Source organism: Falco cherrug, chromosome Z (genome assembly GCF_023634085.1).
Source record: "Falco cherrug isolate bFalChe1 chromosome Z, bFalChe1.pri, whole genome shotgun sequence".
NCBI classification, from domain to species: domain Eukaryota; kingdom Metazoa; phylum Chordata; class Aves; order Falconiformes; family Falconidae; genus Falco; species Falco cherrug.
Window position 1 is genome coordinate 68895557 of NC_073720.1, and position 21967 is coordinate 68917523.

At 39.9% G+C, this 21967-nt stretch overlaps 1 protein-coding gene across 2 annotated transcripts in view; it reads left to right on the forward strand.

The window, feature by feature from the left end:
* Nucleotides 1-21967, forward strand: part of DGKQ (diacylglycerol kinase theta) — a 109110-nt gene that overhangs the window by 75505 nt on the left and 11638 nt on the right. For both annotated transcript variants that reach the window (XM_055699517.1, XM_027811788.2), the window contains exons 12-21: nt 682-743; nt 1002-1152; nt 2014-2052; nt 3713-3828; nt 10337-10488; nt 11847-11995; nt 12584-12765; nt 14222-14322; nt 19419-19565; nt 21201-21312. In XM_055699517.1, the coding sequence (XP_055555492.1) occupies nt 682-743; nt 1002-1152; nt 2014-2052; nt 3713-3828; nt 10337-10488; nt 11847-11995; nt 12584-12765; nt 14222-14322; nt 19419-19565; nt 21201-21312 (1211 nt within the window). The remainder of the gene's footprint in view (nt 1-681; nt 744-1001; nt 1153-2013; nt 2053-3712; nt 3829-10336; nt 10489-11846; nt 11996-12583; nt 12766-14221; nt 14323-19418; nt 19566-21200; nt 21313-21967) is intronic.

Sequence of the window (21967 nt, forward strand, 5' to 3'; positions counted from 1 at the left end):
CCTGCAGGAACTGAGCTGGTGTTCTCCAAGTTCACATTCCTTTGTGCTTCGTTATTTGTAAGGCTGCATGGAGAGATAAATAAAGCCACTGAAGTAGTCTGATGATGCCCTGGCCACACCTGAGTAAATATCTTTGTAGTTCAAATCCTGGCATGATACTTCGCTTTCTTTGTGAGCATTACCACTAAGTTGTTTTATAAGGTTATTGTAGCCTTGTGAATGTCTTACCTTGGTTAGTTTCTGGTACTCTGTTCTAAAGCATCATTTATAACTTCACTTTAGCTAGAAGTTGTTACGATTGTTTTAATATTTTAATAAAATACAGAAGTTCGTTATTACTGTAGTTGTCAGGGAATGTAGTTTTAAAGTCTTATGTCAAACAGTTAGGTTGTTCCTGAAGTACTTCTTGTCTTTTGTGTGGCTTTGAGTTGTTTCTGCCTTTTTTTAAGGGAGGGTGGTGTTTTAATAACTGTGAATAAAATCAGACTGTGCAAAGCACATATGTGTTTTTTCTGTTGAATAAACAGTAGTAGTTCAGGTCTGCATTGTCCTTTATGTAAATGTTCGTTGTATGCAGAGTTGTGATTTTTCCCTAATTTTTTTATATTGTTTTTTATTTAATTGAACCCGATAATAACTTACAGTGCTTTCAAACATGGTTAATGTTTTTGCTGTCTCTAGTTCAGCGCATGGTCTTGGACAATCAGGAGCTGATTCTTAACAGACTCAAGGACATCAGAAAGGTAAAGCTGAAAAAGAAACATGACCCTTTTTAAAAAGCAATAGGCAGTCCCCTTTCTTACAGAAAAAGCAAGTAATCAGTTACCCTTGTAGCTGGGTCATCTGTTGAGAAGCTAAATACTTGGACTGAATTTTGTTTCTGTTCATAATATTCTCTAGGTGTAGAGGACATGATTGCTAAGTTCAGAACTGTTTGGGATTTTGTTTCATAGCATCTTTTTGCCAAATGTCACTTCATTTATTTTTCTTTGTTTTGGTAGACGTCAATACGTCAGATGAATCAAACAAGATTTTACATTGTGGAAAACAGTAAATCCATTGTGCGAGTAAATTTATTTGTTGGTGGCCTTCCACCTCAGCTTTCCCCTGAAGAATACACAAATATTCTCAAGGATGAGTTAGCTATCAAAAGTAAGTAAACAGGTGCATTTTGGGATATATTCACTTGTACAGAATAAAATGTAGTAGCATGTATAACTCCTTTTTATTATTTTTTTCTTAACGTTTTCTGCCTTATTTGAAAAATCAGTCTGCATTGTACTCTCAACAGGGGACTTTACTACCGATTTTAACATGCTGGTGGTTACATCAGAGATGTGACAGCTCATTATTCACAGAATTATTATTACATTACTTGAGTTATATGTAACCACACCATTTATTGTTTTTAGTGAAAAAACATCACTTTTTAGAAGTGAACAGTACATACCTTACACCATTCAGATTATGGCAGTGTGGTTTAATTCCCTGTGCATGAGTGTTCCTTGCCTTTCTTAACATCTGACATTTTTTGCGTGGGCTCTCCTTCATGTTGTTGATGAGCTCTGTGCCTAGTCACAGAGAAGTATGAGCAGTGTGCACACACATATGGGCAAGTACTCAATGAAAAGAATTAATTATTCTTTTTCTAAGAAGTCTAATTGATTTTGCATAATCTTCTTTCAACCAGTGTGTTCTATAAACAGTGTCAGGAATGCGTCACACTTTGTTTCAGGAAATGAAGCATTTTTCCCAATCGTTTATGTAACTTCAAGAGGAATTAAATTTTAAATGTCAGAAAGAAGTCATAGTCACTGTTCATGAAAGTCAGTTTAGCTTTTCGAACTTGCAAAGTAAACTTAGGAGTGGGAAAGTGTTAGCTGGAGGTTCTCCCTGTATTTGTGTAACTTTTAATATTTATTTACATTATATTTATGTAACTTTAAAAATATTTTAAATATTTACTCTAAATGTACCCAAGGTTTTATGTGTTTATATTTTCACTCTTTGCAGCAAATGTAGTATCTGTGAGTCATGTTTATCAAGCGCAAGGTAAGCATTCAGATTTCTAGTCTTGCAAACAATGTCTATTTTCAAAACTGCAGCCTAATACTAGAGGCCCTAAGCTCAGAGTAGGTTAGTCTTACTGCATAAGAAAAAGCGCTTCAGGTAAAATGTAACATGTTGTATTTATAAAGAGCAGTGGATTAGTGTTACCTTATTAAAAAAAAAAAAAAAAAAAGAAGGCTGGCTTCATGCCTGGTGTACCAAAAGGCTGCAGTATTTCATTGTAAAAATGAGTTTTAAAGTTGCTTTTGAACTGAATAGTTTTAACACCACTGAATGGTTAAAAACCTTTCAGGTGCTCGCTCTTTATTTTGACTTCTAAAATAGTAACATTTGGTGCTGGTTTTGAACTCAATGGATTGTTTCACAGTCACTGTTTCCTAGCACCGTGCTAAGTGGGGGTTCAGTGGCGGGGAGTCTGAAGAAAATCAGTATGCTCATCTCTGCATTCATCCTTCGAGCTGTTGCTTTGCTTTTGCTGTACAAATTTTATTTCAGGCAGGTCGGAGAAGCCATGAGGCTTCTGAGACCCAGAGCAGCAGTGGCTCTGTGTAGCTTTAATGCAGTGGTCAGGTGGAGATCTGTGTTTGGGAAAAGTTAAAAGCGTGAAATGTATCTTGTGTACATTTAAGTGTCCATATCTGATTTGTTTCAGATAGGCTCAACTTTCACATGACTGCTAAATGAATCTCTCTGTAGCATCCATGTGAACACTGATGCAATCTCCACATGGCTAGTTAATACTGACTTTTCCTAAGGAAAACCATAAAGCTTTCAGATATGCTTTCTCCTTTTCATATTTGTCAATGGAAAATAGTTGGTTTTGTGACAGTCTTCTCATGTCACAGCTTCAGTTAACCAAGTTTACCTGCGTATGTTTTTTAGGTGGTTCTGCTTGTGTGTGATTTCTGTTGTTCATTGTGTTTTTTCGCATTCTGAGTATTTTCATGTTTCTGTTAACTTCCTGACTCTCACTTTTGGTTGCAGCCAGATGGTGTTACCAGCTTACATCTCATATGCTGTCCATTGTGCACTTTGATCTTGTCCTGCCCTGTTTTCCTCCTCACTAAGTATCTTACTTTAGACTAACTTCTCAGTATTTTTTTTTCTTTTATTTCTCCCTTCTGTCTTCCCTTCTTCCGCAGCTTCCCCACACAGGACCTAAGCTGACTTAAAGATCTTAAACTGATTCTCAAGCCAAATCTTTGCTTGTAATAATTCTTATTGAGATATTGTCAATGAATGAAACTACTGGAATTTTAATAATGAGAAACAAAAAGAAACCTGACACCCTTGTCAGTTTTACATGATGAGAACAGCCTGTTAGTTACGATAAAAGAGTATGGGAATAGGCCATACTTCTGAAGCCCAAAGGAAGTCTTTAAATATGCATCAGGTCTGTTCTGCAGTTCTTGTCCTCAAACTGCTTTGCTTTAACAAAAATCTGGGGTGAGTTTAGGGGTATGAAGGAAGCCTTAAAGAGCAAAACAGTCCAATTCCCTAATAACCAGCAACTGCAAGTGTTGCAGAGTAACTTTTACTGAATAATGTCCTGAGTAAACTGAGTGAACTTGTGCTGTGATATGATGATACTGATTTCCTAATAATAGAAAATGTAAAAAATATTTCTGATGCCTCTTTACAGGTGCTGTTGTACTCGAAATTTCATGCTTTTCTGAAGCTGAAAGAATATATATGCTAGTTAAAGATACAACTGTCAATGACAAGCCTCTGAACACTGTGGTGATTCCTGAAGTTAGGGTAAGAGATGGGTTTGAACTTAAAATTTGTCTTTAAAAGAAAAACAACTACCTTAGGACCTTTTCTGTAGTAAGTAAATGAAAATACATTTTATTCAAAGGAGCCTTTGAATAAAATGCGAAGTATCTGTAAGTAGTGTGATGGGGAAAAAGTACTACTTCAGAGCCTGCACTTCATGTATATGATATACTTCTGTGAGCTGTCACTTGTCCTGCTACTGTTGAGTTTTCAGGAGTAACTATACAACTACACAACTACATAGCTATACAGCTATAACAGGGACAAAAACAAATATTTTTTTTTCTCTTTATTTCTTTCAATGGTCAAGAAGTTAGGTGAGGTTTTAGTTTTAGCCGGCATATCTTAAAATGCTTACAACAACTTTGTTTTGGGGACTAAACATGTTTCCGTATTAACCATGAGGTAGAGTACTACTGCTAATCTTCACATTTACAGTATCTTCCTTTCTGTAGCATCTATCTATGTAGCATCTATGTAGCATGAAGTACCTATCCCCCATTCTGTAGCAGAGGGAGTTTGACCTTGTTTAAATGCTGCATTGTCGATTTCAGAGGAGAATAGTCTTTTGAAAGAGTGGAAGAATCCTTTCATAAATTCAGGCTTGATTCTGATTTATTAATTTTTATGGATTCAAATCACTTTCCTGTGAATCAGTTGGTTTAGTAATAGGTTTCATATTAACAAAGCAAATTCAGGGTGGAAAGAGGGAGATGGTTCACTGAGCAAATTGATTTTTAACCAGTATGATGCAGGTTCTGTTCAAGAGTGTAGCCGTAGTTACTCTGTGCTGAGCTGTTGTGCATCTTGCAATTACTGTCTTTCTGGAGTTGTGTTACGGCAATGAAGTGAGGGTCTTGGTTTGACTTCTTAAAACTTCACAGAACCTTTAAAACTTAAAAGAATACATAATGAGTGGGAGCTATGAAACAACTTTTGATGGGAAGGTCTCAAGTTCAGTAACCATAGTTGCATACTTACATGCCTGATTTTCCCATTTCAAGAGTCCTATGCTTATCAAAGTTTTCTGAAGGCAAAATTATTTTTTTTATATGAGCAGATACTAGTGGCAGTGCTTACGTGAACCTGACCAGATTAAAAACTATCCTCCCTCCCCAAAAATTGAGAGTCTAGTTCTTATGCATACATAGTTATTATGTTTTGTGAGAAGCTTAGAAACCAAGGTCCCTCCTTCTCCAAACTAGACTTGAGAGTTTCTGTTACCAGAAACAGAGGGCAGCATGGAGATGGGATGGCTTTTGGATGCTTGTTTTTGGTGGTTTAGGCAAATCCATTATGAGCCTAGATTTGGTGAACAGTGTGTGAAGCTGAATATACTCCACTCTGTTGATTACATGTGTCTGGTTTTCTGATAACGGATATGTTTGTAGTTAACTTTTTGATGCCAGGAGAATAGGGATAGTGCTATTTGTTATCTGATGCAGGATACTTTTTTAGAAACTCCAGTTCAGGGACTGCTGGGGATGAATTTCTAGTATGTAAGAAGGAGAGAGGGGCTGTACATGCACACATACATTTTATTTCCATTTCAGAGTGCATTGTTTATATTTGGTCCTCTCACTGAAATGAGCCAGGATTTAACTGAAATAATATTTCAAGTGTTGTTCTTATGGGCTTTGGCCACCAGCTTACACCATTCACTATTACCCAAAGTAACCTAATGAGTGATTGTTGCCCCTACTTTGGGTAGCAGTTGGACTATATGACCTGTTGAGGTACTTTCCGACCTAAATTATCCTTTTATCCTATGATGCTATTAGTCTTTGTTTATAGTTAAATATGCAACCATTTACAGCACCAGGAAATACTTTTACAGGAACTGAGCACAATGTGAAATTTATGCTGTGTTTGACATTCCTCTTGTGGGTGAAATACAAAGAAATGGGGAATGAGAGGATCATGTGTAGTCTTAGAAAAAGAATGGGTGATAAAACAAAGAACACCTTTTGCAGTACCGGAAACAAGGAAATTAGCAGAGGATTGTATGAGGCAAATATCAGCATGAAAGTGACACTTTTTTGTGGTATTATCACTAATGCCACTTAGCAGTGGAGTGCCCTCTGATGTACTGTATTTAGGTTCCTTAAGAGCAGTAGAAAAAGATGTGGGGGTTTCCCAAATGGGTGAAACTTTTCCATTTCATTCATTTCACTACTTCATCACACAAATGAGTCCAACTTAAAAGCATGATAGTTTAGTGACCCTTTTAGCCAAAATACCATTAAAGGTTACTTTGCACATTTCTTCTGCTGCCACAATTCCCCAAAATAGTAAAGAAAAGGCTTGAGCTCCTGCTGCATTGAGCCAGCTGCTGCTCCAGTTGCATTGAGACATCTTGCACACCATTCCTCATCAGATGCAATGGCTTTTCTGGCCACGGTGGAGGACGTTTGTGCTTGGGGCATCATGGGGCCTTGCACATGGGAGATACTGCAGGCAGCCTGCCTGCAATTACTGAATTTTACTTGTCACTTAGAGATATCTGCAGTTCCTGGAGACAGCCCACCACCCTGGAAGATGCACCGTGGTTGTCATGCTGGCAGGCCTGTGGCACAGAATATTGTCTTCTCCTCTGTTGTGAGATGTGATTACACAGTACACTCAACAGAAAGGGGATTAGCGGGGATGATAGATATCTTGCCCCAGCCTGAAGCTGCGTTGTGCTAATCCTGACAAATTAAGCAATTCACAGTGACTGTCAGAGTGTCTAAATCACATGGCCTCCTTCAGCTGTCTCTAAGAAACAATAAATGCCTTCCTGAGCACCAGCCAACAAAAAACCCCTTCCTTAACACCAGCCAACACAAAACCCCTCTGCAGATTTTGCTCCTCAAGCACAGCACTGAAGCCAGGGCTAGAGGGGGAGGGAGTCCTCAGTCTGTGAGTCACACATCCCCTTCTGCCCAGTAACAAGCTCATTTATATGTCACCACTGGGGCTTTATTAAGGGATTAAAAAAAAATTCTGCGGCATAAGAGTGTGACCCTTCTGTCTGTCTGTAATTTTAACGGAGTGTGTACTTTCCAGAAAGCAACACAGCAGCCCTGCGCTTCTGTACAAGCTGCCGTAGAATTTTTAACCCCTAGTGAAAAATAATTGTTTCCTTACCAGCTAGCCTTTATCTAGAGATTCAGCAGTGTTTCTTAATCCTTTAGGTTTAATGAAGCATGATGATGGGAAGCAAACCAACTGTGAGGCTAAGCACTTTCTAGAATACTTCTATTTATTCTGCATAGGTCTCTTTATGTCTAAACAGGTATAGTGAGGGATTTACTTCAGAAGATACTTGAACAGACAGTGGGTTTGTGTGGTAGGACTGCTCAGTTTACACTAGAGAGAGATATTTTGTTAGATCCAGGCATTCTCGGCAGCTGCTTGTGGGTCTTAGCAGCATTCAGGGTAAATGTTTCACTTTTATTTTTTGTACAGTGTTGACAATTGACAATTAGGGAATTTAGATGGCAGTTTTGTAGAAACTGGAAGTACATATTGGCAACAATATATATTTAGTTGGGTAAGGTCTCAAATGGCTTTCCAAAACACAGCTGTGCTTTTGAATGCCTTGGAGCTAACCACATCTCAGAAATTAATGTGATACCCTGAAGTTCCTTGTGAACTATTTTAGTTACTTGGTTTTAAACCCAGTGCATTAGAACTTCCCTGTAAAAGCAAGTAATATAAATATGTTGAACATGTGTTCAACATGTCACTTCTAAATGTCCAAACTCAATATTTTTAGAAACTAATTTCCTTAAGAAGAAAAGGTAATCAAATGTTCTTGTCCATATTCAAGTAAAGTATTTGTTTAATATGAATGTTGGGCTGGTTTCTTTTCTTTCATTCCTTTTTGAAAAAGTTTTTGTTTACTTTGAGCTGCAGAACTGATTTATTTTTTTTCTATTATCCCCTTACCCACCTTTTTTTTAAACCTGACAAGTTTCCAGGCATTGTAACAAGCCTGAGCTTTCAGATAGCCTGTATTGTTCAGAAAGCCGAAATGACGGGAGGTGAAATTTAGGTAGTAAAAAAGCTTTGAAGAGGAAGAAATGGGAAATGGGAAGGTAAGACAGAGTAGAAGCTGGAACAAGTAGTGCAGGAAGGGAATAGTTTGCCCTGTTACCCCATGGGACATGGTGCCTCCTTTCAGAGCTGCTCTGCCTGTCATCGCTTGTGGGATTTTCAAGGGCCCGTTCATAATGGGGTATGGCACATGATGGTGCAGGAACTGATGGAGTAACAAGAAGGGCTTTACTTCTGGAAAAGCCAGAGCTCTGCTTACTATTTTTGTTAATGCTTGTGATGGCTCAAAGGGAGGAAATCCACTTCTCTTGTTGGGATATGTAGATCCTTGAGCTGTTGACCTTACAACTCAAGAAGTCCTTCCCTTTTGTGACAGTGGCATGCATTGTTTCCCTTCAACTTCCTTTGCTGGCTACAAATATCCTTTCCATGTGCTTAACAGAAATAATTGTATTACCTTTGTTGTGCTTGGGCACACTTTGAGTAGTTGCTTCCCCTTTTCCAAGAAAGTGTGAATGTGGAGGTGAGAAGTATTTTGACCTAGCAGTCACCACAGTATAGTTTGAAGGTGATTCCTCTGGAGAAAGCTGCATGGACAGCTTTGCAGCCTCTGTCTCGCCAGCCTAGTTGTTCTGCCAGCAGTGAAACCTTTCCAGCAAAACAAAATTTTGAGTCTATTCTGTCTCTGTCAGCCAAAACAGGCCCTGTTTCTCATTTTTGTTAGAGAAAACATACATATTTTCAATCTGAATGTCCCTGGTAGAATCCAGAGGACCAGGAAGGAAGGGGCGTGAAGAGAAATGTGTACCTGCTCCACCAGCCTTCTTACCTGCTTAGTGTTCTGCACGGTGTGTTTTCTGTTTATGCCTGCAAGTCACGCTGGATGGCAGAGGGCATTTCTCGTGCAGGCAGTGACACAGAGGAGAAGGATTTTTATGTGTTTGTGGGTACCTTGACACATCTGGCAGGGTGTGACTTGCAGAGGATTAGCACCCAGCTCTTTTAGGAAAGCAAAATTTCAGGAAATCTCTCAAATACTGAGAAGCCCCAAACAATCATTTATTTTTAAGCATCCAGATCAGCTCACAGGTAGATGATGGTGTGGGGTATCTCAACATCAGACTCTAGTTTGCTTCCCCACAGACCTACTCATTAATTTGTCCTGATTTCTCCATTCTTTACCTTAGTTCGCGTGCTCTGTTGGTCGCTTATAAGACAGTGGCCAACAGGCTCCCCGGATGCTGCCTCCTCCCCTCTCTAGCTGTTGGTATCTCTCTACATGTTTGCATGCTGCGGTCATGCTGCTGCCTCACCACCCCCTGAATCATTCTTGTCTAAATTGACTTATATTTAGCACTGTTGCTGTGTTCCCTGAATCCATCCTGTCAGCTGCATGACAAGTTGTTGTTCCCTGAATGCTGTCCAATTTGTAAATCCAAATTACCATGACCTAGGGACTGTGGCAAACATTTCAGTTTTGAAGCTCACTTGTTGAAATGCCTGATGGACTTTTCTGGCACATACCTGCCCCACAGCACTGTGGAAGGATGGATGAAAGGTGTGCTGGTGTTTTCTGATCTTTCTAGAAGCATTTACAGATCATTTTATGGCATGATTTATGGCCTGGCTGGCTGGAAACCAGTCCTGAGGGAGTGCTTCTGGTGGCTGGAAGTTTTGACCTCCAGTGAGGCTGCAGGTACCGTTCCCACACAGGCCATGGAGTACCCCAGGAAATCCCTCATCTGCCATGTGGAGTGACTTCCTTTTGAGTGGTTTCTGGATGGTTATCAGGCTCCCCTGCAGCACAGCTGTGCTTTGAGAGCCCTTTCATCAGCAGCTTCAGTAGAGGTGTGAGGATTGTAAGGTATGGGCACCAGATCCTCCGGATTAAAATTTTTAAATACATATTTTTAAAAGAAGCTTTCAGCATCTTATTTCATGGGGAGGGGCACGCCAGTGTCTACCCTGAACACCCTCGCTTTGAAATGGTTTGTCCCTCTAAATTAACACGTGGTCTAAGATGACCACAAGACTTAAGACAGGTGTTTTAATTGGTATTGGGGGAAGTTCTGTCTTTGCAAGGAAAGTGTTTGACTTGTACATGACTCTGGAATGTACCTTATCCCTCACACTAGTCTTTGGCATAGACTGTTCACTGAAAATGTGTAGGAAGGACTACTTGTAGTACCTTTGTTTTTAACATTAGGCTCAACTATGTAGTTGGAGTGGGTTGAGGAAACTTCAGTTCCCAGAAAAACAAGATCAGCAGCTAATGTGTCCACTGTTTGGACATTGACTCTTTTTATTTATTGAATCTGGGTTTTTTTTACTAAGCATCAAAGAAACATCAGGAAATACATCTGAAACATCAGGAAATACATCTGAGATGCAGTAATAATTTTCTGGCTAGTCATGGTTTTGGATAATCCTTTTTCTTGTCTTCTTTCAGGCTTCCAAGATACCACAGAACTGCTGCCCACTTCTTGTATTTGTGAATCCAAAAAGTGGAGGTCTAAAAGGTCGGGATCTGCTGTACAGTTTTAGAAAGCTGCTAAACCCACATCAAGTCTTTGAACTTACGAATGGTGGCCCACTGCCTGGGTAAGTCATATTTTTTAAAAATCTGGTTTTATTTATGTTGTTTTGTTGTTTTTTGAAAGAATGGGTCAGGTTCACTTGTTACAAAGATGTAAATTGCTTCTGTTCTGTGTCTGCAGACCAGCGCAGTGGATCCCTCCTTCTGACTGGTTCCTTATGAAAACAAATGTAAATTTTGGGTTCTCTAAAGAAAAGAGAATAGAGTAGTTCCTGATGTGTATAATTGTGTTAAGTCTAATGGAGCCCAGTCTTGGGAAAGTCATATGCACCTTGCAATAAAACAGGTTTAATAATTGTTAAAAATATTTTGTAATCTAATGGGGAGGAAAGAGAAATGTCACATTGCCCAATGAGGGCTCATTTTTGCTTTTATTTCCTCTGATGTATCCTGGGAACTAAAAGTATAAAATTTTCTATCTTGACTCTTGAAACATGGCCACAATTGCAGAATTAACAAGGCCTGCCTGATCACAGCTGCAACATACCTAAATATAAGGAACAGAAGAACACAATGCGCTTGTAGGGAGGCAGGAACTGATCCCTTGATTTAATCAACACTGCTTTCTTACCAGCTTCATAAAACTGAAAGTGGTGGTTGTAGCCTACTCAGAGTAGCCTCATTCCTTCAGCACTGCTTTAACAAAGGACTGACATAACAGCTCTCCAAAACAAGAGCTTTCTTGGAAGAAACACAGCTTATGCAGGATGCAAGGAAAACAAGCTGCAGAAACTAGATTTCTTGTTAGAACTGTTTAATTCTGTTGCCTTTCTAATGCAGCTCAAGCTGCAACTTCAGTAATTCATTCATTTAGTTTTGCCCTTGGAATTCTTCTGTAGCTTTATAGCAAAATGCTTCCACTTGTTCATTACTTCTTGTGCATTGGGAAGTAAAAATTCCTTTGCCGGATAACTCGGTATGTAGGATGAAAAGGCACAAAAGTTAAGAGCGACCAGGAAAATAGTACTATGCAGAAGAAAATATGAGTCCCATCACTAAGTAAAAAAAACACAACCACAACTAATCAACACCTCCAATAGGATTCAGAGTTACAGGTCTTCACATTGGAATGATGAATAGTTAGATCTCTGTGTCTTTAGTGGAAAAGGAAGTGATTAATGATTTAACTCTAGCTGTGAAGATTCTCAGAAGCATGTGGTTTTCACTCTTTTTAGACAGCTTTATCTAAAAGTTCCTATTTTTCGATTCACTTTGTTGAAGTTCATGCTGAAAACGGTGGTAAAGGCGGGGTGGGGTGTCGGGAATCCAATAATAATATGTTACTTAAATAGCATATTAAGAGGCTTTGCTTTTCCTGTAGTACATTATAACATTTATTTTTCTCTTTGCTTTGTTTCTCAAGGTTTCACACATTCTCTAAAGTCCCCTCCTTCCGAGTGTTGGTGTGTGGAGGGGATGGCACTGTTGGCTGGGTCCTTGGTGCACTGGAAGAGATCAGGCACAAGTTGGCATGCTCAGAGCCCTCAGTTGCCATCTTACCTTTAGGAACAGGTGAGAATTACAGCAAGCACCATTCTTCTGAGGGTAGAAGTCCTTCAGAAGGTTTATATTTATTTACCTGTCCGACAAACAGCTCACTTGCAATAGAGATACTGTAACTCAGTTCTGGCTGGTGTTGGATTGCAAATGCAGGATGAGCTTTTCAAGGAAATGTCAGTCACACTTTCTGAAGGAAAACCAAGCTGCAGTGGTGTTGGTATGGGTATTTGCGAGTGTCCAGGAGCTGGAGAGGGCAAAATATTCTCCCCTTGACAACCACAGATGCATCTGCCGTTGCTGCAAACCAGTGAACTCAGCTGCTCCCTGACTCTCAACTCCATAACAGGTTTTTCCATCCCTTCTTGTGAAAACTTTTGAGATGAGACAGTGTATCTATATGTGATACTAAGCACAGGTGCGACCACTACAATGCTTAGGTATTCTTTCTGCTTGTTAACTTTTCACTCCAATCTAACTACTTCCATGACTCGTTTGGAGCTAATGCAGTTTGATTTGTAAGTCAGGGCTGATGCATTGTTTGATGCTTTTAGCTAGGCTGTCAAATGCAGTTGCATTTTGGGGTTCTTCATTGTTGTCCAGGTAATGACTTAGGGAGAGTCTTGCGCTGGGGAGCTGGCTACAGTGGGGAAGACCCCTACTCGATTTTGGTTTCCGTGGATGAGGCGGATGACGTTCTTATGGATCGCTGGACTATCCTTTTGGATGCAGAAGAGCCAGCTGAAGGTGCAGAGAATGGCATTGCAGAACCTGAGCCTCCAAAGGTGAGCTGAGCACTATTTGGGTTTAATTCTTAGGAACTGCTGTTCTAGTGAAAATCATAAAGAGGATAGATAATCTTTAATCATAGTTTAATCTTTTATTGCTCACCTGCCTTTGAGCCTGGGCCTTACTGAGCTATTCTTTAGTGAATACAGCATACCTCTGTGTCTAGTGCTTCAGTTTTGATAGGACTGGTGGGCTGCAGAACAGACTGCATAGCTGTTTGACAAAAAGTATCTGGTGGAGGATTATAAAGTGGCAATGGCATACGTATTTGCTTAAGCTGGAAATAAATTTATTTGTCAAATAAGAAAAGCTTTTGAAGGAACGCCAAACACTTTTCAGAACACTAGTGGAGCTGAAGTGTTGACCAAAACACAACCCCTCACCCCAAAAAAGTACTCTCATCTTGACTTCAACAGTTTAAAAAATGACTAGGAGTTGCTAGCATATACAGCAAGTAATCCTTCTGTCATCTTACTGCCATTGTTTGTCTATATATGTGGCATCTGTTTTATTTTAGCATCCATTTTATTTTTTGTGTGAAAGTCCCTGTCCCTTGGCTTGTATTACTTGCTTCTCTTAAGGAAAATAAAAATGTTAGTTGTAGATGGTGACTTCAGAGCTTTGTGTAAGTCTTGGTTCTGTTTCTCTTCAGACAAAACAAAGTTATTGGATGAGGGAGTAGCAAAAAGAAATTAGGAAACTGTAATAATGGTAGAATTGTTTAAGATTTTAGTCCAGTTGCTGGAAAATCCTAGGTGTTATTTGTTAATTGGAAGATTTAAGTTGCTCAAGTTCCAGCTATTTTTCACTTGGTGGAGGCAGGCGTTGATTTGCCTTGAGTGCCTGATCTGCTTTTTAAAGGTGAAGGGTGGGAGACTCAAGGACTAGGATAGAAAAGCTGTGGAATGGACTGGCATGCAAAGGAAGAATTAACTGCAGAAATGGTTGAAATCTGTAGAAACTTGAGACTGGTGTATAGCGAGCTATTTAAAATGCAGCTGAGTGAGTGAAGTTGGGTTCTTCACTCATATGGTGTAAGCTGGTCACCTTCCAAAGTAAGGGGAAGTGTCTGTGATGTCATGATAAATCCATGGCTGATGTCAAAAATAATAGTGGTGTTAGTGTTCAGCAACTTGTATAGTTATTGCATAGGATTGCTTTGAGAAGTTGTGTTGGTTTTATTTCTGCATTTGTTTTTACTTATGTTTTATTATGCTTATTACTTGCAATTAAGATTAAATTTCGAAGACTTTGGAAGTAATTACTACATATGTCAGCAGTTGTCCGTACAGCTTTATTTTTAGTGTAGTGTTTCTGGAAAATTTTTCCAGAATCTGTCAAGGTGCAAGTGACTTGAAAGGATCATCTGCAAAGCTTGCTTTTGTTGAAAAACTTCAGAACCTATTCATTTATAAATGTAAGGAGGAAATAATACAAATTTTTTTTTGTCAGATTGTACAGATGAACAATTACTGTGGTCTTGGCATCGATGCAGAGTTGAGCTTGGACTTTCATCATGCTAGAGAAGAAGAACCAGGGAAATTTAACAGCAGGTAATCCTGGGGAAACAAGGAAGGGCAACTGTGTGGCATTGCACAACTTACACTATGGCTGGTAATCTTGAAATGCTACGGGTATCTACAAACAATATTGCTTGAGTCAGAGCTGACACAGGGAGCAATTCTGTTAGCCAGGTACTCATAGACGCAGAATTTGGGGGTTGTATTTGGTTTTTTGGTTTTGGGGTTTTTTTCCTTACCAAGAGAGCACCAAAGCAGTTTTTGGAAGCCCTGTCGTTATTATTCAGTATACTTATGTCCCAATAACTCCAATGTTGAGTTCATTGACGTTTTGAGGTAGCAGTCATATCTTTTATTCAAAGCCTTTAGCAGGAGGGGGGCAGTGCTGCTACATGAGCAATAAACATACTGTTCAGAACCTCTTCATCCCTTTCCCACCCTTGCTTATGCTGTGGTAGCCTCTGTGTGCTGGTAATAGGGATAAAAAAAATCTCTGTATCTCAAGTAAGACTGCATGATTAAAAAGGTGTGGAGAGAGACCTTCCTCCTTCGTGGCATGCAGATCAATCCATAATAGTACTTTTTCTTCTTCCCATAAACACTGAAAATTATGAGAACAAGAAACACATTTGTGTAATTAATGGGTAGTAATTCCTTGTAGACACTGGTTTTGTCTGCTTTCTCCTATGTTTCTGAGTAAATGTCTTCTAAATTGTTTCTTCAGTTGCCAGAGGGAGTTACAGACAGCTACAACTATGTTCTATTCAAATTCTAACTATTAAAAATATTCTCTGACCGGTTATGGGCGTAACAATGTGTTATCCCACCTATTGTGCAGTGTGCTGTCTATCTTTACAGGCATTGCTAATGTTTTTTTTTTCAAAATGAAATAGTACAGGATACTGGTTTTGCTACATAAGTTACTGTTAGGCACTCGTTTGTATTTTCAATCCACTGGACTGAAAACATCATAGGTAGTAAACCTGTGCAGTAAGTTTGCATATAGCAATGCCTATTCTAGTGTATAAAACTGTTCTAGATTTACTTGTGCAATTAATATAATGTAAGAGTTCATTCTTCCTTTAAAATATACTACTCTGACTTGGTAAAGCTGCAGCATTGTAAAAAATGTATCCTTTCTTATTACCACTGTATTTAAGGGTTATACTTTGCCTTTTATTGCCCTGTGTGATTTTCATCCCTTGAATCTTCATCTCAGTCAGTTCACGGTGTTCAGCACCTGCAGTGCACTGGGCAATGGCTTGGTCCTTTTATGTGCCTGTTTGGACACCAAGCCAGCAGGGTGTCTTGAAGGGCATGTGGGAAAGAAGAGAAGACTATTATTTTCTTTGTGAATCTGAAGGACTGTATATTTCTGTGATTCAAGATCTGGAAAAGGAACATGAAATAATGAATTGGTACTGAGGTACTGACACATGATTGTTGCCTTTGACTGTCTGTGACCATGATTGTTAAAATTCCTGGCTTTACCCTTTCCCAGGATATGCAAGTAGACACTCTTGCCAGCAAGTAGCACTTTTTAAATTATTTTCAGTAAATTAGCTAAGAAGGATGGCTACTTAATGCCAGATGCAGCAGCTGCTGGCCTGTAAACTGGCAGCTCCTGAGTGCAGAATGGGAAGTTTCAGGTTGTGGCAACAGAAATTGCAGATAGTCCTTGAAAGAAAAATGGGCTTGGGTGCTCTTCTGAATCAAGACCTTAAGCTGGTAGATGTCCTAAGAGCTGTGTGCTCTCTGGCCTCACACTGTAGCATCTCTCCACTTGCTCAGGACTCTTTACCTTTGGCTAGCAGCTCACAGTGCAGTGATGACATGCCTCCAGGGCATTCAGTGCTGAACTTGCATCACAGGGCAGATACGAATAGTGTGTGTTGTGGCAGTGATGGTTTTACATTGTTGTAAAGCTATGTGAATTTGTTTCTTAGTGCAAAACTTGAAGGATCAGGGCATCTGTCTTCATTCTTGTATTCCCGTGGGATCCTGGAGCAGTCTTTAGGGTTGCCTGTTACAGAAGAGACCACATCTTGTTTGTGCCATCCAAAATTAGAAGGAGACTGCTATGGCAGGCAGTCTCCTGGATGTAAGGTTAGGCAGAAAGAATATTCTGCATGATTTAAAACAAGTTTGGAATTGTTTTACAAAGATACAGAACCGTTCTGTCTCTTGCTTGGGGAAAGTTTTGAAAGTATTGGTTCAATTTGTCAGTTGTGGGTTTTAAAATACTACAATGGCCACCATCTAACTCATTTTTTTTTCCATTTTGGGTCCTCTGTATGTGAACCTGGTAAAGTTTTTTCCCAGACGGTAAAATCACCCTAATAAATGCACCCCATCGGATGCCAATTATTGGTCAGAGCTCTTCTGCAGTGGTGGTTTCCCACCCAGTGGTGGGCTTGTTGAATTGCAGGACTAGACCGCAGGCGGTCATTTTGTTCCGCTTGATAGCTTTCCGTGCTATGTGCTGCAGTTCTGAGAGATGTGCTGCTGAGGGACGTTACCTCTCTGTTTATTAGTGCTCATGGGAAATCGCAGTTCATTTAAAAAGGCCTGGCACGCAGATTTCTTACCTCTCACCTTCAAAAAAGAGTTCCCCCAACCTACCCTTCTAGGTGTGCAGCAGTTGGCAAGAGCTGTGAAAAGTATGGCTTTCTGCATCAGCTTACTTCATGTCTTTACAGCTCTTGAGGACTGGCTTCTTTATTTTGTATTCATGAAAGCCTGGAAAGCAGTTACTTGCTTCTTCTGGTCGTTAGCAGCAGGACAAGCAAGCCTTCCTTGCTTCCTCTGGCCACCTGAGGTGCTTGATGCTCAGACAACAGCCACAGAGATAATTAAACCAACGGTGTATGTTGATGCTGTGGTGTCTCCCTGAGTCTATGGAGCCTTGTTCATGGGACTTTTTAAAAGTAACAGGTGTTTTGCAATTTGCTCTAGCAAGGATAAATACAGGCATGCAATACTTAAAATTGTTTATTTTCATAATTCATTAAACTGGCCCTGTAGAGGATTACATTTTAACTTCATCTATTCTGAGATATTAAATTTGCTAAACTGAAGAATTAGTTCAGCCTTCTGAATGCCCCTCAGAAAGGGTGTATGTAGCTTTATGGGTGTAGACAGTGGGGCATCAGGTAGTATATGAGTGTTGGCTATGCTTGTAGTGCATCTTTTTGTAGAAAAACAAACCAAAGGGTGATTCCTGAGCTGTGTGGTTCCCTCATACTCATCTGAGCAGTAGGATGTTACTTCCATATCTGTACTCTAGAGAGCCTTCCAGATGGTTATGGGATAACATAATGATGCGAGTGTTAGAGCCAATCTGATGCAAGGACTAGGTGGCTCCGTGGGGGTGGATGAGCTGCATGTAATGCCCTGCCCTCCTCTCTTATCTCCATCAGTGTCATTTACAGCAGTGACTGCAATGTGGGTCTCACCTAATATAAACCTTGATTTCTTTCAGCACAGATAAGGTGTTGGACACTGCTCCGAGGACAGCTTCCTCCTTCCCACCTTGCTAATTAACTGTGGTGAAACTACTGTCTGCAAAATGTGTCTAACCAAGGGTTTGTTTTAGGAGATGCGTATTCTTTCTGCCCAAGTGGCAAGCTAGTGCGTTATTGGCTGCTGCTAGAAGTGCCTTCCACTGGCACTTTCTCCCCAGATTGTGTCCCACATGTAGATGTGCTAAGAGGGGTAATGATTGTCTCTAGTGACTGATGTGTGAAGATGACCCTTCCAACTTGGCTGACCATTTTAATCATAAAGTATTTCTGTCACCTTCAAAACCACTGGGTACAAATTGGCATGGTAACATTATTATTTAGTCTTAATGTCCTAATAATACAGAAATGGAGTGGAATATGTATGCAGGACAGGAGTGATGGGATTTAATCTCTGACAGATTTACCCTTCGTTGTGTGGGGTGCTGTTACCCAACGTTTCTGGATCTTGTGGACCTCAGTGGTCCATAAGTGTCTCTTAGGAGTCACATAATTCAGGACTGTGTCTGCAGTTGTATTCTTTCAGTTTCTACAGGCTTCCTTCTTCATGCAACAAAAATTAGTACTTCTTGGGAATATTTAGAAGTATTGTGTTTCCCACCAATTTTGTGTTATTTTTCAGTTGTATCCGAAGTAGACAAAACCTGTCTTAGTATAGATACATCTTGTCTGGAGTAGAAACCTATATTAAATGGTGTTACATAAGATACCTTTAATTCAGTGCTGTTTAAACTATTAGCATGTAGGACTAATAATTCCCAATGTAATAATTCAAAAGACCTGAACAGTCTGTCTGAAGAGTTGACTATAACCCACATGCTAAACTGACTGTCTTTCCCTAGTTGAATGTCTACAGGATTTACATGTAATCCTAGAGAGATTTTTCAGGGTTGGATTCCAATGACACCCATGTGCTACTAGGGTCAAATAATGGAAATTACACTTCTTATTTTAAGGTTGCCCTGAAGGTCATGTATCCAAAGATTTACATTCTAGAAGAATTTACTGTGTTTAACTAACATTTGTTTGTGTTATTCTTAAAATATTTTGACATTTCTAGGGTTGCCATGAAATCTTTCTCTTTTTTTACTTTAAAATTCGAAGTGTTAGAGCTCTGTCACAGGTTAACATTACTAAGTGTGTTTTAAGTTTCTGCAGCTGAGTGTATTTCAAATAGGTAAAGCAAAGCCTTGCAAAGGTTTTGTGCCTCAATTATTCTAGATTTGCATGAGAAAACATTTTAAAATGTTTCCTGAAGACCTCTAGGTCTTAATTAAAAATACAGGTTTTCAGTGGAGAAGTTTACATTTCAAAGAGGCATTGCATTGAGGTAATGCTATAAGAAGGGATGATGTTTCTGTAATAAAATTTCACAGATCTCCACATGCCTGGACAGCACGAATCATCCCTTAAGCAAAAAGTATATAAAGTAGCAGTCTGTAGCTTGTGCCTCGTTTCTGCAGTAAAATTAGGAAGAATTTGGAGAGCATTTAATTGAAAAACTCTTCAAACGTAATTACCTGCTAGAGGACAGTACTGGTATATATATGAGGAAGAGTGCTGGGCTGGGCTTTACCTTTTAGTTACAGGATGTGTGTCTGCTCCTAGGTTTCACAACAAAGGAGTTTATGTGAAAGTTGGGCTGCAGAAGATAAGTCATACCAGAAATCTTCACAAAGACATAAAGCTTCAAGTGGACCAGCACGAGGTGGAATTACCAAGTATAGAAGGACTCATTTTTATTAATATACCCAGGTAACAAGGAGAGGAAGGAGCCTGTGTGGATGAATATGTATATGTGGCTTTATGTGTGGAAATGCTGCTTGGTATTTAAGTATCAAATGCCAAATGGCTAGATAAAATGTTAAATGATCTATATTAATAGATGGTTGTTACTAGGTTTTTTTGATTACAGTGTGACTCACTGGCTTTGCAGCTGCAGCTAAGGAGATAGCTCTTAATACTATTTTGACATCAGCGTTCTGATCCTTTGAAAGTCACAAGCTTACTCCACATAAAAGTAGTACTGTCTTGTTTTCCCAGGGCAAACCCCCCACATTTGCTACTTCTTCTGTGTTCTAACAGCAATTTGGAATGATTTCCTCACTAAAGGTCTTCAGACTTCTTTTGGACCAGTTTTTTAGTGAAACATGACTTTTTAGGCATGGTTGTAGGCCTGTGGCTTCTCTCCACTACCATTTTCTACCTCCCCCAGACTGTTTGAACGGTCCACTGGATTTCTCTGTGACTTGTAGAAGGATCAAAGATGATCAGCTTGCACACACTTTCTGGCATGCTAGAGACCAGGCATCTAAGCAGTTTCTGCAGTGAAAGCCAGTCAGGATTCAACTGTCAAACACTGTCTAGGTACTACAGCCATCTGGTCAGTATATGTGGAGCTGATGATGCTACCCAGGTAGCTGTGGAAAACCCACCGCTCACATACCTTCTACAGGGTTCTAGGGGCTGTCCTGAAACCTGCAGGGAGCTAGAGTTACTGCTGTGGAGGAAAGGAAGGCAAATCTGCAGGAAATCTGGCTTCCTTTAGGTGTGCTGTTGGTAGAGGCAGGTTTTCTGTTTGCACAGAACCAGCAGGTAATTAGTGCTGCCATACATTTCAAGTACACTCTTACCTTAAACTACCTGTATATCTTTCCATTTTATTCTGAAAATGTTCCAACTTTTTATTCAAATATATATATTTACATGTACACGCAGGTATGTGCACATGCACATACACACAAGTATACGTTGCACATGAGAACTATGGAGAAGAAAAGATCACGATTAGTACTGAGAAGTCAATGCACTAAAACAATAAGCAAATTATTTGAGTAAGAAGGGCTGATACTTCACGAAAAGCAACATGGTGTTAAGTCGAGAGAAGCATTTCAGAGGACTGAAGTGCAGGAGTACCTGCCTAACTGCAAGTGAGTTTGGTCAGGTACAAGAATAAAAACTTGCTAGTTGTTTCAGCTTTAGTTTCTCCTCAGTAGCTTCCGTGAGTATTGTCAAGACCAGTAAGATCTGTGTTAAGTTCTTAAGTCTTGGAAGTTAAGGGTTAGCGTAGCTGTAGCCTGTATTTCCCATCAAACTAAAGCTCTTTGAAGTTACTTTCCTCTTGCCTGTTCTTTTTCTTCCACGTGGAAACTACTTACCTGACTCCTTCTTTCACTCCTAAAAGATCTGGTCAGAAGTCTTCCAAATCTTAGGAAAACACTTGCTGCTTCTACAGCGCAGGAAAGCTGTGTTGTCTCCTCCAGCTGGTGGGGAGCAATGTCTAGCTTTTGAAGTCTGGCAAACGAGCCACCCCTAGCAGGGTACTGGGCTGGGTGCCCTGTGGCAGATGGCACATCTGCAGGCAGTCACTGTGGTGTGCTCTTTATGCAGCTGGGGGTCTGGAGCTGATCTCTGGGGGTCTGAGAGTGATAGCCGCTTTGAGAAACCGCGCATTGATGATGGCCTGCTGGAAGTTGTTGGTGTGACTGGCGTCGTTCACATGGTAAGTTGGCATTCCAGTAAGAACAGAGGAAACATACATTTTCTCGGAGTGGTTTATTTTGTAACAGACAGTGCATTGCAAGTGCCTAGTCCTAAAAAGTATGCCTCCATGTTACGGTTATACCATGATTTATTCAGGTACTTGTTGCATCACACAGAAGTGGTTATAGACCATAAACAGAATTTATGGGCAGTGTTGGCTTTCTCTGAAGAAAGCATTCAGATGTGAGGGGTTTAACTGCAGCTGGTGTGCCTGCTCATGGACTGCAGTGCCTTCTTGTTGCCTGTTCATTGGCCTGTCCTGAAGGTCCATATTAAGGTGCCAGACTATGACAGATGGAATGGAAACAGAAGAAACTTGTGGTTGGGTAACAAGTAGTAATAGCAATATGAAGAACTTCTTAAAAGGGCATAGGCGAATGCTTTGTGGCTTGTGTAGGCTTTGAACCGAGGCCAGAAACATGCATGTATACATACAGATGAAATGCACATATATATGTACTACAGAATACACTAGCTTTCTCACAACAAGTATCATGGTGTCAAAACAAAACCGTTCATGGGATAAGAACAAGATTTTATTTTACATTACAAAACCACGCACTCTTCACTTAGTGTGTTTTCAAAAAATCTTGTCATACCTCATCACCTCATCA